The following is a 17,603-nucleotide window of genomic DNA, read 5'->3' as shown; positions in this document are numbered from 1 at the left end:
AGCCAATATGTATCATTGTACCAAAGCAAGAACAGATTATTTCCATCGGAAAAGGAAAACAAAAAAATAGACGCCATGTGCCCTCAGGAAACTGGCGTGTACCCGCAGGGGATGGAGGGGGGGGGGCAGCCGTAACCAAGGCTTCCTCACCGTCGGCCAATAGGATATGGCTGATGGCAGGACTGACTTAAAACCTTAAGGCCAGTTCATACTTACTGCAGTCACACCACAGCATGTGTTTTATAGGCCGGAGCAGCCTCATGGTTTATTTTCCAAGAATAAACACACAATGACCCACAAAGGGTACATGCCTGTGTGTGGGACCACAAGATTACCCAAAAAATGCCAAAAATTGCATTATTTTACTAAAAAACCCTGCTGTTCCCATTATTCCAGTTAAATTCTCTACAGTTTGACCTTACTAAACACTCTCCAATGAGAGGTCACTGACAATAGAGGTCACATGACCTCCCAGAGAAGGAGTGGACCATTATGACGGATTAAAGGCCTTGAAGCAGCGACATACCCAGCCAGAGAGCTCCGTCTGTGTCCAGCTGGGTAGCCGCCAGAGGTGAAGAGCCTGTGATAGCTGCTTCATTGCCGACCTGCAACGAGCCGTCCCTTAGGGCCCTGTGATGAAGAGGTGAACAGTTACAAAGAGACAGGAAGGAGGAGTATAAAAGAGAAGCACCGCGTTGCTTATCTAAATACACAGGATACTGAAATAATTATATTACTCAGCTGATTTTTTATTCAGACATTTGGAAAGATTGTATGTCATGCCTTGTCGATATTCTTGACAGTCAATATATGTTTATGGGTGTTTTTAAGCCATGTACATGAAATTGCAGTGAAAATGAAACTAGCTGGCTTCAACCACTGCGGCCGCTCTCTCCCTCACCGACTGGCCTTGATGTGAACCCAGCGGTTGGTGTTAACAGGCACGGAAGACTGCAACACAACTGGCTTGGAGCCCAGGTCGTAGGTCATCTGGATGCACCCATCCACCACGGCCAGGGCGATGTAGTCTGCGCGCTCGACTCCCTTGCCACTCCACAGGATCAGGCCTTGCGTGGCTTCGGTCTTGATGCTCAGCTCAAACCTGTTCACCAGGAGACCCTTTTCGCTGGAGCCACCAGGGGGAGATGCACAGTGAGCACAGTGACCCCAGGTAACAAAACATGTAACATCTACAGTGTCAGGTTTATGAAAATGAGGCTTTATACACTGATCTACTTATCAATGAGGAGAACAACTGCTTTTGCAGTGTGTGGAACAGCGGCTTGGTGACAGGGTCCTTTTGTAACAACAGGCTTCCATTTGTATAACATCTTGGTCATGAGGATGGAGGAGTTAGCAAGCTTGCCCACACGATGTCTGATGGAAGGATTCATGAAGCTCTGCTTGCACATTGTGATGCTTTTACTAATCCTGGTCAATCCCCAGAGGGAGCTTGTTGCCATGGTCATTGTTAATTAAGTTAAATATGGGAGCAGCACAGTGTGTCTTTGTCTGACATGGAAGGCAGCAAAAAATACAACGTTGTGAAAACTGGTTCATAAATATATCTTTGATACACAACAAACAGGAACAGCTTTCTCTCTTCTTAATGGCGGTGAACTTCTGCCACGTGTGAATATCCTATAGAACCGAGTGTGTCTTTTCATTAAATCTATTCCGGAAAGCCTGAAGACATATGGAAAGCCAGAGTGAAGTCACAAGCACATGACACAGGAGTGCAGATGAGTAAAAGAAGACCGGAGGGGACACAGTGACTGTGGGAGCTGCAGTGAGAGCACAAGCAAAGCAGGTACAAGTCGGACCGTTACTCTGCCCTCTACCAATCCACAGCACTCTCCTATTTATACTGCACTAAAATATAATATTCTGTAATGGGTATAGCAGTCAGAAAGATTATATGAGCAAGTATTACATGGACACAACAAACACACATGTGGGACAGTGATGACCTTCCCATCACAGCAAAATATACCTCTGCACTGGGGCAATACGCCCAGTATATTAGCAGAGATTGGCTGATATACTATAGTACAAAAGGGAAAACACTGAGGTAGGCTTAAAAGGAAAGATAAGGGGCAGGTTCAGTGATACTCACAGAAAGGGTATCATTTTTTGAGCCAGATATATGTTTTAACAGTTTTGAATCACTTGAGCCATCAGACATAGTTTTATGGGGCTCAGTAGTCCAATTTTTCTGCATAGACTTCCACCCACATAAATAACTCATAGAGGCTGTAATTCATTCTATTACTCTGTTTATTTCATTGCATATGTCCAGGCCATTACAACCCAACCGAAGAAAAGAATGATGCCACAGGTTCTGCAAATGCTACCCTTGGAAGAGCAATTATTATATTGGGCTGAAAAAGCTCTGTTGCATCAAGCTTAGAGCTGCCTGCCATCATCTGAGCTCTGCAATGGCGTTCTGTGCTGTGATGGGAGAAGTGGGATTTGCCTGCAGAAGATGAGGCGTAGGACTCACCTTTCATCTGATGGGTTCTCCAGAAACTCAGGACTTACGGAGCAAAGGGGAGAAAATGAAGGGATAAGCAGAAAAGCCAGGAAAACGAGCCACATTCCCTACATTACTCCCTCCCTATGGGGCTGGGCGACATTGCACAAAACACTGCAGCGCCACCGGCTCACCAGAGGGGGAGCCGTTGAGGTCTGAATACGATATTCTCCACACTATACCTAATCTCACTGTCATCTTCCTTAAACCTGATCCATTACTACCTAGAGTAACCCTATACTGAACCTAAGCGATTTCTCCTGCAGCCTATCTGCCATATAAACACTTAACATCTGCAAATGGTGAACATGAATCGCAAATGCACACCAAGCTATTTATATATTTATTATGCTCCTTTTTTACATTTAAGACACACTTGAAAACCCTGCCTATAACCGCATGTTACATTCACAGTTATTCATTTAGCAGATGTTTTGTCCAAAGTAACAAACAAACAAGGCAGGTATTGCGTTACAAGCTTACATCTGTCAATTACCCAGTTTAGATATAAATGCAACTAGGCAGAGGTTCCACTGAGAGACCAGTGACAAGTGCCAGTTACCACTGAAGCAAGAGATATACATTACAAAACACTGTAAGAACCTGACAAGAGAGCTACTCAAATCAATTCATCATGAGGACTAGGTTCCTACTTGACGCATGCAAAATACAAGTGTTCAGTGTCACCGTTGGACCATAACAAACACCATCGGAACAGCCCATGAAAACAGAGCAGGTCAGTGATCAGATGAGTTGATGGCTGTTATCTTATTGTACATGGTGAAAATCCACAGTTCATTGCGCAGATTCCTCAAGTTTTATTCCATACTGAACATATTTATATTACTGAACAACTTTTTATGCAACTGTTTATGTTGTCTGATATTTATGTGATAAACATGAAGATTCTGTGCACAGTGAGCCAGCTAATGGACTAGCTGATTATTAGAACCTCATTATTTCTACGCAAAATGTTTTTTCCATTTTTCCCTTATTTTACGAAAATGAATCCCTGCTCAGCAGTACTGTCTCATTTCATTATTTGGAAAACCTTAATGATCCTCTTTACTGGACGGTGGATTTTTTATCCTGCTCTTTGGGGCCAGATGTAAGCGTCCAAGCATGGAAGTATGTAGAGATGCACAGATATTATATTCTTGACCAAGAAACGTACCACCCTGAATGTCTACCAGCATAATGGATAATAATAAATGAATTAACATGTTTTCATTATCTGTAAAAATCGTGCTGTTCTTCGGATGAGAAGTAACGCTGGTGTCCTGACTCTCTGAGGTGATAAACGATCTCTAGGCATCTTTTGAAAGAGTGGGGGGGGGGGGGGGGAGGCTAAAATTGTTGTTAGACTACCTGCAATTTTCACATTTGCCTGTACAGTATGCATGTCTGTCCCCATCAATGGACTGGAATCACATCCCAGTGGTGCCCCCACATCCTGTGCTACATTGGATAGCCCCCTGCAAGCCGGTTCATGATAAATGGCTGGTACACGGAATTTTCCTTTGATCTTTGATTCAGTCTGGGTTGTTATTTTTGAAAGACACATTTAAAATCACTTCAGTTATTCCTGGAACCACGTGCGAAATTTGCTGATAATCAACACCAAGCGATAGCTTACTAATTACACGGAATCTCTCATTTCTGTTCTAGCACTGGCTCACAAATATAATTCACTGCTAGTATCATACAGTAGATGGAAGCTTCTGAAAGCAAATCATTCTCGTCATGACTTTAAAATCAACAGAATCATGGGGGAAATGCCTTGCAACGGCGGCTGGGATGGATCCAGACCTGGGATCACATTCACATTCATAATGATCAAGACAGTAGAGCACAGGGGCATCTGGCAGATGCTCTAGAACATGCATTTGTCATGCATGGACTCCTGCCTTCATATAACTCAGGAATATTAAATTAAACTAATTGAATTAAATGAAATTAAATTTAAATTAATTTAGCTGGTATGTACTGAAGTATGAAGAAACTTATGATGTTTTGCTGGAATCATGAGTGTTATGATGAGTAAGAATTCTGTGTGTGTTTAATGTTTTTCTGCTGGACTTACACAATGAGAAGCATTCATGAAATTGGATGTTAGAAAAAAAAAAGTCATAATACAGGTTAGTTTATATAAAGTCTATGAAGAAGTCCCAGAATATCTCAGTCTCTCTACTTACTCTGGGATTTCATTATTCAGTTGGCTTGAAGGCAGAAAAGACACAACAGTGACAAGGATATAAGGCAGCCAGACAGAAGACCAACAAACAGAAGAGAGACAAACAGACCAACAGCTTTCAAACACAGACAGACATTAAAAACAGCCAGTATGTGGCTAGTGTATGTAGCCACAAGACACAGACAGGAGTGGGATTGAAAGGGATTATGAAGATCAATCTATCCGTTACCCATATACTGTACAACAATCACCATTCAAACTGCAACACACACAAAAGTTGATAATAGCTAAAAACAGTTGAAATAACAGTGTTATGTAATTAGGAGGTTTTACAGTTCTGCAGCCTTTTGAGTAGGAGACAAGGAACATACACAAGACCTGACCATTTGGGAGAATGGGCAGTGTTGGTAATAGGGTTTTTATGTAAACGTATAGACTGATGACCTTAAAAGTAAGGCAAAAAATAATATTAGCTGCTAGCATTCATCTCCTGATTGTAACAGTCAAAATTTGACCAAAATTCCAAATCCAAACTTATCAGATTAACCTAAGATTTGTACCGTTATACCAAACTCTATACATGTCACAAACAAAACAATTACAAAAACTCTACAACAGATAATTTACAACCAGTTGTGACTTCATTAGATACACTTAACATCTGCCGAGTATGGCCCAATTCTTCCTCCAGAACCATTTCAAGTGAGGCGTTCGGCACGCCATTGTTGTACTGAAATATTATTTTCACTCATGGCCTCCCCGCTTTAATGAGTCTGGCCGTTCTCCTCAGACCTCTGACCTGTCATTATCAGGGTGTTTTTGGCCACAGAAACGTCATTGGCTGGATGCTCTGCAAATTTCTACAAATTCTAGACACTAGTGCAGAAAAGTAGCAGGAGGACGGCTGTTTCCGGGATTCGGGAAGCACCACAACAGGCACCAACAATCACACCACATTCAGAATGACTTACATCAAGCTACTTATCCATTCTAATGCTTAGCTGAATAGTAAATGAACCTCTCCAGTCCATGTGCTGCATCTACTGCAGCCAAATGGAGTCGCAGCCAAAAGATTCGCTATTTCGAGGGGCTGGCTATTCGGGTTAACAAGCAGTTGTCCTCAAATTCGCTACTGAGTATAAATACTTTTCTGGAATAAAATATGCGTGATGTCCATGACAGAGAGTGCAGCAGAGTCACGCTTTTACTAAGATAAAAATACCAAACTGGCAATCGATCAGCTTGCTCATCATGAGTTTCCCAATGCAAATAAAGAACTTTAAACAAAACAGCTTCCTCAGCCCTGTAGAGAATTAGGAGAGATAAATTCCAGCCCAGTCCAACCCCCTAAGCACACTACCTCTTGGTGATGGCGTTGTGGTACTCGATGAACGTCTGGCCATCAAAGGCGACAGAATCGGAGTCCCCAGCAGATTTCTCAATTATTACTGTTGGTACGAAGGGAGAAGAGACACATTAGCAATGCAACAAACTCTTAAAATTGTCCTCTTGTTTAAAATAACTGTCTTACTGAATGAAATCAGACTATTCTGTTATTTTCCATATTGTTTTGCTAGACATTAATCAAATACGAAGTGTTTGTTCAAAGGCACAGAATACGGCTGAGTAAATTATATTCTGGCCAAAATAGGTACATAATACAATTTAAAGAGAATGAGAGGAAGGTTAGCGGTGTGCTGGGGCACAGATGGGGGTCTTACTGTCTTGGCAGTGCTTCCCAGAGAAACCATGGTGACAGATGCACTCGTAATTGGCCAGCAGTGGACTGCAGAGGGCCCCGTTGAGGCAGATGCCCTGAGTGCATGCGTGCTGGGAGAACGTGGACACATCCTGGGATCGGAGTGCATTGGCTCGCATTAGGATGGGGGAGCCCATTAGGGTGATCTGGAAAAAACAAACACGGCCAAGCAGCCAGCTACGGTGATCGTCGAAGAAACCTGATACAGATGCACTTCTGATTTCAGACACTATTGTTTAAGTATGTTTGTTCCTAATTATATCTGAACAATTACATTTTAGATTACAGTCACCTTTATGCTTAATAATTACCCAGATACTAAACGTAACACTGAAAATAACTGAGAAATGTGTTGAGAATCGTATCATAACAAGAAAGACATGCTTTCCAGTGCGAGTGGCTTCTCATAACCCTCTTTGGGTAACATGAGCAGCAGGAGACCTTAAGTAATAGCCGTTCTAACCACACCGAATGGGCAGATAATTAAATTGCAGGCTGTGGGTAGGGAGGATCTCCTGACAGTGACGGAGGATCTCCTGACAGTGACGGAGGACCTCCTGACAGTGACGGAGGACCTCCTGACAGTGACGGAGGACCTCCTGACAGGGACGGAGGATCTCCTGACAGTGACGGAGGATCTCCTGACAGGGACGGAGGATCTCCTGACAGTGACAGAGGATCTGCTGACAGGGACGGAGGATCTGCTGACAGGGACGGAGGATCTCCTGACAGTGACGGAGGACCTCCTGACAGGGACGGAGGATCTCCTGACAGCGACGGAGGATCTCCTGACAGGGACGGAGGATCTCCTGACAGTGCAGCCCTTGAGGCAGTAACCCACCTTCTGAATGGCCCCCTTGAAGCCAGTGCTTAGAGAGGCCACTCTCGCCAGCTTGCTGAAGTCTGGGACCCCTCCCACAAAGAAGGACTCCTTCAGGTTGAGGGCAGCATGCTGGTACTAGAGAGATTATTCACAGCATCAGACCATCGGCATGAACGGAAATGTCTGAATACACTGTCAGAAAAAAGACAGATTTGTGCCTTTGATGGTATAACTACTTGTAATTGGGGCTGTACTCTCCAGGGGCTGCCAGTTGTACCCTAGCTGTAGGTAAATGTACCTTTTAGGCTAATTTAAGGTACACAAATGGACTCTGAGGAACATCTTTGTCCCATTGGGGTACATTGATGTTGTTTGTACCTCAGGGAACAAAACTGTACCTGGGCCGGACCCCATCTTTTTCTGACAGTGTATCTGAGCATTTTATGTGAATAATGGAAATCTGATTATTTCCATTTATTTGATGTGTCATTTATTTGAGTGTCATCTCCAACCTTTGTGAGAGTGGCCTGAATTTAGCAGGACCACTTCTGAAAGAACCTCAACTCATTAGAAAATACATCTTATTAAAACTGCATTTTATTTAGGACTGTACCTGCCCAAAGGAATGTTACGGCAATCTATGACAAGCAAACAGAATAATTTCCTATTGTTTTATATCTTTACAAAGGATACTGAGGAAAAACAAATAGTCAAGACGCTGCTGTGTGGGTAAAGTTTAAATATGGTGATGCAGGTTGCAGGAGACTTTGTCACTGATGCGTTACTGCTAGTTAAGACACATACTTGGGTATGGAGATGATTGTTATCAGGAAATAAAAAAATACAGAAGCTTATCATGGCTTTGCGCTGGCATGCATCTGTTAAAATCAATCTCTACAGGAAGTGGATCATGATGACACAGTCGGATGGAATGCCTGTGAGCCAATCAGACAACAGCGTTTACCTTGCGGGATTTCTTACGTCCAGATTGCAAAAGGAGGGAAAAGAAAAAAAAGGAAGGAAGGAAAGTTAAGACTAGGAAGAATAAAATAAAATATGGAATTTAAAAACCACCCTAGCTTTTATGAAAGATTACAGTTTGGTTGTATTTAGAGTAATCATCCATTTTCCACAGTCACTTATGCAGTTGAGGGTCACAGTTTGTTTTCTAGCCTTGAAGCTATACCAGGAAGCACTGGACACAGAGCAGGGGAATGTGGACAGAATGTCAGTCCGTCGAAGGGCACAAACTCTTCAGGCTATTAACATTAGACACTATTATACTGTCTTGATGTTTCAGCAAAAGTCAAAGGTTTATTTATTTGCTTGGTTACTGTAATAATTCACTGAATGGGATTTAGCATCCAACTGCATGTGTCCATCAAGGATCAGCAGCACTTCAATTAGCCTTTTTAAGCAGAATTATGGTTTTAAGCAGACAGAACATGGCTGCACTGCTTTCAGGTCACCCCAGATGAGTCACTTCCCTGCCTTCGCTCCAATCGCGTTATGAAAGCTGCATTTTTGTAAGCTGGAAATGAGGCATTAAGCTAAGAGAGAACATGGAAGAGGGTAGAGATGTGTGTGTGTGATAAGCAGCTTTTCTTGCTAAAATTTTAAACAAACAGAAGTAACCTTATTAAAGAGATAATGTCATTAGCTTTGTGGTAGCAAACACATTTACTGGAGTGAACTAACGTCATAACCCCCCCCCCCCCCCCCCGCCCCACATTCAATTCACCTGTCAGATACTCTCAATTACTATATAATCGTGGTTCTCAAATTGTGGGTCACGACCCCCAGGGGGGGTCGCCAAATAATTGGGAGGGGTCGTGAGACAATTTTCTGAATGTGCAATTTTTACCACCTGCCCCCCTACTCTGTGAAATTTATTGCCGCGGACCCTAACCCCTGCTCCGCAAATTGTAGTGTAGGAGCCCCCTCACAGCTCATCAAATTTTATCATGGCGAGTCTCCAGACAAAAAGTTCGAGAGCCAGTGCAATGAGACTCAGTTTTATTTCTCTTAACCCTCGAAATGCGCTCAACCCTTGACAACCAACTTTTTCACCGTCTTTTCACAACCGAATCCGCATTCTGTGTCACTCTGAGTCTTGTTCGCCTGTGCTGATATGAAAACGGCTGTCTGCTGGATTCCTCTTCGCAGCTTTTGTTAAAACTCAGGGACGGTGACCAAGGAGGGGCTTAGGAGTGCTGTAGCTGGCCCTATGATAGCCATCGCACCCCCTTAACACCCCCAGGAAATACCTTTGGTTTATTTACAATGTTTAATTATTAATGTGTGAATGTATAATTTAATATCTTGCCTTCAGTTTAATGCTGAATGTCACTGTAACTGTCTTGGAGTGAGCACTGCGTTTGTGCTCGCATGTTGGTGTAAGTGTGTCGGCCATGTTGCTTTAGAAATGTAACTGGGATGACCATGACCTTAAGGGGACACCCGGGGTCGCCAGCTCTCACGCTCTCTCAAGTGTTACGGCAAACCCATATTCCATTATAAACTTAAAATTAGCTACATCAAAAGCTTTGGGGTAGTTTGCAAACCCTACAGACTATTTACAAGGTAACAACACTGTTACATACATGTCAATGTGTGTGCAGACTGGTCTCAAATTGAAAATCTCACTCCAGCCAGCTGACAAAAATCGGTAAGCCTAGGAACCCTAAATTTCAGAGCACCATCACTGAAAAGTCAAGAAACCCCACAGCACCAGCAAAAGAAAACTTCTGGCTCCACCCCAGTTAAAGCATCCAGTTCCTTCCTTCTATCCCTGAATGACAAAGTGCTGTTTTCTATCTTACACCTTTGGCTGTCAGAGAACCTTGTTAACATGCAAAATACTATTTTTGTTTCCTCCATAGTACCGTGAGCTCCACAGAACAGAGCAAATCCTTTTACAATCTGTCTAAGAAGATAAGGAAGACCTGACTGACCCATCAGTGTGTGTGGATAACAGACCCCATTGGTCCATAAAGGTCAGTCTTACCGGCGCCTCCCCTCGGACACGATCCTTGCCGTTGACAGTGAGCTCGCCCTTGCGGTTGGCGCGCTCCAGGTTCACTGTGTTCCACACGTTCATCTGAATCTTCTCCTTGCTCCTGCAGGTACCAAAAATGGACAGGCAATCATAAACCAGGCTGAAACTTCTCGAATGGTGCATATTTATTCTTAAACAAATAATAGTAAATGGACAATGAGGACCTGTGATTTTAATTATAATCAATCAGTAATATTTTGTAAATAGAACAAATTTCCATATAGCCCTTCATAGCTGTACTTCACTGATAGCCCTGAAGGGCAATCCAGCACCTTCATCACTAGGTCACTCTTCAGCAAATTACATGATTGGAATCCTTCCTCATTTTTTGGACAATTACATCATTCTGTATTATTTTAATTAACATTTAGCATTACAGGTGCCTTTTGTGTTCATCTCGCCGTACCTTATGATGGCGGGGCCCTTGCCCAGATCGTATCGGAACTCCAGGATTCCATCCTTTAAAGCCAAAGATATGAAGTCTCCCTTGCTGTCGCTCCTCTGTCCATTGTAGAATATCATGCCATCGGGGTCGTTGGCTAGAAACACCACTGTCATGCTGACCTTATGGCTAAAAATGACACAGAGATACCAACATCCTTACCAAACTTGCCATAACTAGTTCCTAGGGGCTGTGCTCATATAAACAAGCAGGATTTTCATTCACAAGGACACGGTCGATATTTTCACTACTACTTGTCATTCATTTTGTTAGCAGTTGAAACACACAGCTGACGGTACTAGGATGGAAAGAAGCCTAGAGTCCAGAACTTCGTAAATAGGTATTTGAGTAGGTCTATAAAATGGAATAAAAAGGTCAATGGAAGGAAAGTAATTACCAAACAAACGATTTGCAACATAAATGATGTAATTATATGTTATAGCCTGTAGAACTAAGGAAGAATGCAAATCACAAAAGAAAATTATTACTTAATCTTCACTGTTACATCCCTGTCTACACGGACCGTAATAACTACATTTTAAATAGACCTTAAAACTCACAATAGGTCACTTCCGTAGGTGTGTAGTCCGCTATATTCTAGGTAGGAGTCCCCACTGAAGAAGGGGATGAAGGTGTCACTCTGCTCAGTCTTGGATTCTAGTGGGGAGTGAAGAAGATAAATGTGTAATAAGAGAAGAATAATGGGTTGTTTAACTGACAAAAATTAAAAGCAAAAGCCATTATAGCTAAAGGTATAGCTCATGGAAGTTTTACTTATACAAAAATGTTCCGAAGGCAGAACAAGAAATTATTGGTTCAGAGAGATAACCAATCAGATTATAGAGGTCAGAAGTTCTGCTCCCGCCTCCTTCAGTTGCCTCCTCTACAATTCGATTGATTGGTTATCTCTGAACCAATTATTTTTTGTTCTACCTCAGAAGATTTTTGTGTAAAACTGTCACAAGCAAAGGTATAGCAGAAGAAACCAAAACAAAACCTAGAGAAGTTAGTATGTATACACAAATGCTATTGAGCAAATCATGTTATGAACCCATGCTGCTATCACAAATCAACAATCAATGAGTGTTGTTATATGTTCTTTAGGTGTCCTCTGTCACAGGTTAGGGGATCAAGCAGGGGCGGATTAACGCACAGGCTAGATATGGCTTAAGCCTAGGGGCCCCACGTGTGCCAGCCTGCAAGGGGGCCCCCATTGGCGCGGAGGGGGGCGGGGTTGGGGGGCCCACAGACTACTGTAGCCTAGGGGCCTCTGTGCACCTTAATCCGCCCCTGAGATCAAGGCATTGCCATTGAAAGTTGGGCAGTAAGGCCTGATCTTTCTAGGAATGAATTGGCATTGCTCATGTGTCATTGTGTCTGAACTTGTGTCCGAACCTATTACTTGTCTAGTTTACAGTTATAAATTGTGACCCCTTTGTATTGATCTCATTGATTTTCCACCAACATACATTTCATCTCAGTTTCAATGGTTCAAATACAATTTCATCAGATTCTGTTGCTTTGGTAAAATTTACCCTTTATTCTATTTGTTTACTTTCTTACTACTACTGTGGTTAATTTTCTTCTGGTTTCACGTCGGAAATTATTTAATGTTTGTTTGTCTTTCAATAAATAGCTCAACCAAGTTAACTGTCAAAGTGCTGAAGAGCACTGTTTCCAGCTGGTGTGTTTTGTGGGGTGTTTGGTGTCTCTGGGCAGCATGCTAACTCAGATATGATTCACCTGTTTCACAGTGTGGTCCTTCACGGCCCATTGGACATTCACATTTATACCCGCCCTGTGGCAGAACCTCGCACCGAGATGAAGGATGACACTTGTTTGGTTTACATGGGTTGTGGGCATCAGCGCATGTTGGACCTACGGACACAAATATTAAAAATGCAAAAACATAAAAACAGAAAAAAAAACAGAGCAAACAAACCACACACCTTATAACTATTAAAATAAATCAAAAACTAGTATTAATATTACCAATGTGAGACATAGGGAAGGCTTTTTCCCAGTTGAAATTAGGTAAGGATTTAGCAATTAAAGTTATTTCCTATTAAAAAATGCTATAACTCCAGATTAAGAATCTGAAAGCAATTCCATGATTCCAGGTTGTTATTAAAAAAAATACAGATAGCAGTAAAATTAGCAGTAAAATTCACTCGTGCCAGGAATAACCAAAAAGCCCACTTGATTTTCCTCCAGGTGGCTGAAAAGCAGAGCGAATGCAGTAATGAAGAGCCACTGGGTTCTGAAAGCTCTCTATCTCTGGCTGCTAGACCCAACCCCTGGAGATCTTTGATAAACCCATCGGCCACTTTGTAAGAACAATACCGCTGTGTGACCAACTAATCTTCTGACTTACTGAAGTTTTTTTTTCTCCTTCTGAGAATCTAAGCAGTTTGTGTTTTATTTTTCCTGTCTTGGATTACTATTTTATTAATTTATTTGCAGCGTCTGCATAAATTAGCCCAGAAAAAGGGACACTAAAATGAAAGAAGGTTTTATGCAATCTGGAAATTCAATAAAAGTGGAATTTTTCATTTCCCTCCGGAAGGTGAAGAGAGAGTAAAACGCCCAGTAAACTGGACAGGGAGAAGCACAAGGATAATCCTAAAATCACAGTCCACAAACAGCAGAGGGTTAAAAACTAGGCAATCGAATCCAAATCATGATACAAAGTCAAGCTGACACATGGAGTACAATTCCAACAACCAGATCCAAATCAAGACAAAGGACGGAAAACCAACAAAGCAAGTCAGAAACCAGATCATGACACAAACATTCAGTACAATGCAACTCTCATACGCAGTACTTCACAAGGAGTTAACTGGTAAACCAAGTGCTTTAATCCATGCCAATTAACCAGGCTGATGAGTTACAGATGTGTCTGGTACTCGAGGGGGGTAGAGCAGGAACTGACTAGGCATGGCTGAATGGACAGCATTTCATGCAGGTGTCTGTTTTTTCATGTGTTGTATCAAGCTTAGTACTTGCATACTGTACAACATGTGATTATTACAATAAAACCAAAAGGAATTTGTTCACTATTTAGTCCGCTGCTTGAAGAATGTGACAGCAATGACCTTACTGGTGTGATGTTCAAGAGTGGAAATCCAAGTACAGGGATCCGGAGAAGCAAGTACAAAGCATAAACCGAGAAAGTACTGACGCTCCACAGGTTACCATGGGGTTACGTTCCGATAATATCGTAAGGTGAAAATGCATTTTAATACAGTACACCTAACCTAACAAACATCACAGCCTAGCCTAGCCTACCTCAAACACTTACATTAGCCTATAGTTGGGCAAAATCATTAACACAGCCTATTTTTTAAATAAAATGATGTCGTCTGGTTGGGCACAGTCACTGTGCGTGCCGATGGGAAGCAGGTGTAACGGCAGGGAAGACATTACCAATATTGTCTTGTTAACTGTGGTATTTAATCACCAAGTGCTGCTTTCATAAGATTGTTATGAAAGTATGACAGGGTGATGAAATGGAGGAATGTCGAGCAAAGGCTGGATACTCCCAACAGAAAGTGACTTTGGCCATTTCAGATTGTTCTACGGGAAATTAATCTTCCTGTAAAAAAAACCCATTGTGACCCCAGAGCAAAATGATGAAGCAAAATGTTCTCCAGTTACCGTTGTGAAAGAAGAAAAAGAATATTAATTTGTAGGCAAAATGAAGAAAATAGAGAAATGCGCTTTCTTCGGCATCAACGGTGCAAGACTTTTATGATAATAAGGAGAACAGACTGAAGAGTCTTCAAATGGTGCTGCTCAGCTTCATTATATTTCAAAGGGAAGCGGCCCAATATTTCAGAGGCATTAAATGTTTTTTAGCTCACTGGGGTAGACAGCTAGTGACCAAGTTCTCTCTCCTTTCGGTGGTACCACAATTAATGGGTGATACTTTGACACTTGGTTTCTAAATTGCCCCAGTTATTCCACTATATATGTTTTCACTCACTTGAGTGTTTTGTCAAAAAAAGTCTCTCTATACTTAAGTGACTAAGAGTAATTGACATTTCACAGGTATCTTATCTGGCCAGTCTGCTACCACTGGCTGTGACCAATGCAGCATTTACAGTAACCCGGCTCTCCAAGCTACTGTAACACTCCAGTTGATGAATTTGCACCAATTCTCTGCAAATCATAAAACCAGCTTTTACAAATGGCAACAGCCCAGAGAAATTACACTTACGGGTAACCAAATGGCCTTTAAAAGCCTGCAGGAGTTATTTACTTAAATGTCCATATATTATCATACTATACAAACTACAAAAATAAAACTCATCAGACAGTGTTACATAGTATTAAAATGGTGTGGTACAATTAGTCTAATACCCAGTCCTGCATTTCATGTCTTACAATGTAGCTTTTCGATTATCCTTCAAAGGGAGAAAAGGGTTACTAGTAGTATTTAATAAGGCCGTCTCACCTGAGAAACCATCAATGCACTTGCAGTGGAAAGACTCCGCCTCCCTGTACTGGCAGTGCGCCCCGTTGCGGCACGGGTTGGGTTGGCAAGGGTTGCTGCCACACTCTCCCACGCCGGAGCCATACAGCACATGGCCGGCCTTTTCCTGCAAGTTGTACACCATGTTGTTGACGTCCAGCATGCGCAGGCAGCCCACCAGGCCGGACGAGACTGACGTCTTCTCCTTTACGCTGAAGAGGGAGTGACCAGATAAAAATGTTGTGTCATTTTATAAAATATCGTCCCTCAACTGAACCACAAAAGAATGGCATCGTGCAAAAAATTAAAATGACGGGAAGCATCTAAACCAGTGTTTCCCAGCCCCTTCTTTGGGGATCCACAGACTGCCATTACCGGGAGCTGGGAGGGAGCAAAAACGTGACCGTCTGCGGGACGGAGGACCGGAATGGGAAACACTGCTCTAATCTAATGAATATACACATTAACAAATGGAGCACGGTACATACAAAACTGTATAATTGCCCATAAAAAGCCAAAGGCAAGTGATTATGGACCTACTAATTAAAGGTAAAATAAATGTTACGTGATACTTTAATATAATAATTATCATTTACTGTTTGCATGTAAAACATAAGGACTGAGTAAAGAGAAATTAACACTAGAGTATGGAGAGCAGATTGAAGGGCTGGTTACACACCAGCAAACTGTCTGCCTATAATTTTGTTATTATTATTATTATTATTTAGATACATTGTAAAAAAAACATCAGTAATAATTTGGTTCTTGATTAGGGTTAGTGCGGTTTCACGCAATTAAATGCGTTCGTACTATAAATGAGCAGACACACCATTGGTGATAAATGCCACAGACTGACAAGGTCTCCTAATAAGCATGCAGTACAGCAGTGTGCTTCATATTTAGAGCTCGCTTATTGACATTCACGCGTCTTTATATGTCTGCTTCACAGGCGTGTCAATAATACACGGCAGCAATTGGGTTCAAGGGCCCAACAGTGACATCAGGCTACCCCCCCCACAGCATTTTAAGCGGTGACCGACCAATCACGGGCACAGAGGTCTAACCTGCAGCACCTCACACCGACTGTGTAAATGTGTGTGTTTGCAGCTTTCTTCCCGTTTTCTGTGCATTTCTTTGTGATACTCTACTTTCCTCCTGCAGTTCAAAAATATACAGTTAGGTGAAATTGTGTCTCTAAATTGCCTTCAGCGAGCTTGAATGTGTTTCCTATAATGATCCGCCACCCCATCCAGTCTGTCTCTCCCCCGCGCTAATAATTTTTGTTTTATATAATGTCCATATGTCCATCTTCCAACTGCTTATCCGCTATGGGATTGCAGTGCTTATATATTATATGCATGCAGTGGAATTGCAGTGCTTATAAATTATATGCATGCAGTGGAATTGGAGTGCTCCCGGTAGGGAGCTGAGAGGAGTACAAACATGGACTGTCTGGGCGTCCCTGAGGACTGGGTTGGGACACAATGCTATAGGATATCAGAACAGGACAGTGAAACTGGTGCATCCCTCCACGGCAGCAGTGCATCCAACTGCAACTGATAATTTTTTCATAAGAATATTGCGGAGTGCCACAAGGCTAAGACTGGATCCAGAAATCCAGTGGTCTACTCAGTCAGCAGCTCTCAGTGCAACTGAACATACGTGGGATGAGATTGAACAAGCTACTTGGAGTTCAGTTCCACTATCAGCCAGCTCAACACTGGCAGCATTTTGACAGGCTGTCAAAAGTCCCAGCACCAGTGAAGCACTGGAAATGCGAAGAACTGAAATGCTGGACATCTGGATAACTTAAGATTCTCTCAATTTAAGTTATTCAAATTTAAGTTTGAAGAGATATATTTAATTAAATTTCACAATAACAGTTGTGTAGTGACCCTTATGTTGGGAAGCCGGTTGTCCGAGAAATTAATGGCCAAATGGTCAAAATAGTCTAAATGGTTAATAGGGTTGCCATAGAAATGTTACTTGTCTAAAAATAAAAATTACAGTGCCACAGGAAACAATATTTAACATTCAGTTAAGAAGAGCCACTTTTTAATCTATTGAAAGGAATGAAATTTGAATAAAAAATAGACAACATTAGAAAAATGAACTGCTTGCAAAAAATACAAAAAAAAAAACGTCTTGAATGATGAGAAATATCTGCATAGGGTTTCATAGACATGTTTACTTTTCCACCACACAAATACAGCATGATGCAGCTAAAAACTGACAACTTCATTTTAATGAGATAATAATATTTTAAGGCTTTGAGTCAGAACAGTGGACAGAGAAGAATGGGCAGAGCTGCTGTTGTTTT

At 42.0% G+C, this 17,603-nt stretch overlaps 1 protein-coding gene and 1 long non-coding RNA gene across 14 annotated transcripts in view; one reads left to right on the top strand and one right to left on the bottom strand.

The window, feature by feature from the left end:
- The window catches only part of LOC111853106 (agrin-like), a 193,958-nt gene that overhangs the window by 4,361 nt on the left and 171,994 nt on the right, over positions 1-17,603 (bottom strand). For 6 of the 11 annotated variants that reach the window (XM_023829692.2, XM_023829766.2, XM_023829749.2 and 3 more), the window contains 13 exons: positions 15,266-15,495; positions 12,553-12,687; positions 11,370-11,466; positions 10,774-10,938; positions 10,317-10,428; positions 8,274-8,285; positions 7,328-7,444; positions 6,449-6,632; positions 6,088-6,175; positions 4,729-4,752; positions 2,504-2,536; positions 902-1,126; positions 527-630 (listed from right to left, as the gene is read on the bottom strand). In XM_023829692.2, the coding sequence (XP_023685460.2) occupies positions 527-630; positions 902-1,126; positions 2,504-2,536; positions 4,729-4,752; positions 6,088-6,175; positions 6,449-6,632; positions 7,328-7,444; positions 8,274-8,285; positions 10,317-10,428; positions 10,774-10,938; positions 11,370-11,466; positions 12,553-12,687; positions 15,266-15,495 (1,526 nt within the window). The remainder of the gene's footprint in view (positions 1-526; positions 631-901; positions 1,127-2,503; positions 2,537-4,728; positions 4,753-6,087; positions 6,176-6,448; positions 6,633-7,327; positions 7,445-8,273; positions 8,286-10,316; positions 10,429-10,773; positions 10,939-11,369; positions 11,467-12,552; positions 12,688-15,265; positions 15,496-17,603) is intronic. The other 5 variants (XM_023829739.2, XM_023829778.2, XM_023829710.2 and 2 more) reach the window with 4 other exon arrangements.
- The window catches only part of LOC111853149 (uncharacterized), a 40,387-nt gene continuing 25,738 nt past the window's right edge, over positions 2,955-17,603 (top strand). For 2 of the 3 annotated variants that reach the window (XR_011992524.1, XR_011992523.1), the window contains exons 1-2: positions 2,955-3,269; positions 10,192-10,305. This is a non-coding gene — a long non-coding RNA (uncharacterized lncRNA). Of the gene's footprint in view, positions 3,270-10,191; positions 10,306-10,434; positions 12,460-17,603 lie in introns of those variants that run through there. The other variant, XR_002840398.2, reaches the window with a different exon arrangement.

The sequence above is a fragment of the Paramormyrops kingsleyae genome, chromosome 8 (assembly GCF_048594095.1).
Source record: "Paramormyrops kingsleyae isolate MSU_618 chromosome 8, PKINGS_0.4, whole genome shotgun sequence".
Lineage (NCBI taxonomy): Eukaryota > Metazoa > Chordata > Actinopteri > Osteoglossiformes > Mormyridae > Paramormyrops > Paramormyrops kingsleyae.
The sequence above is the reverse complement of the archived record's forward strand: the minus strand, read 5'-3'. Positions and strand labels throughout refer to the sequence as shown.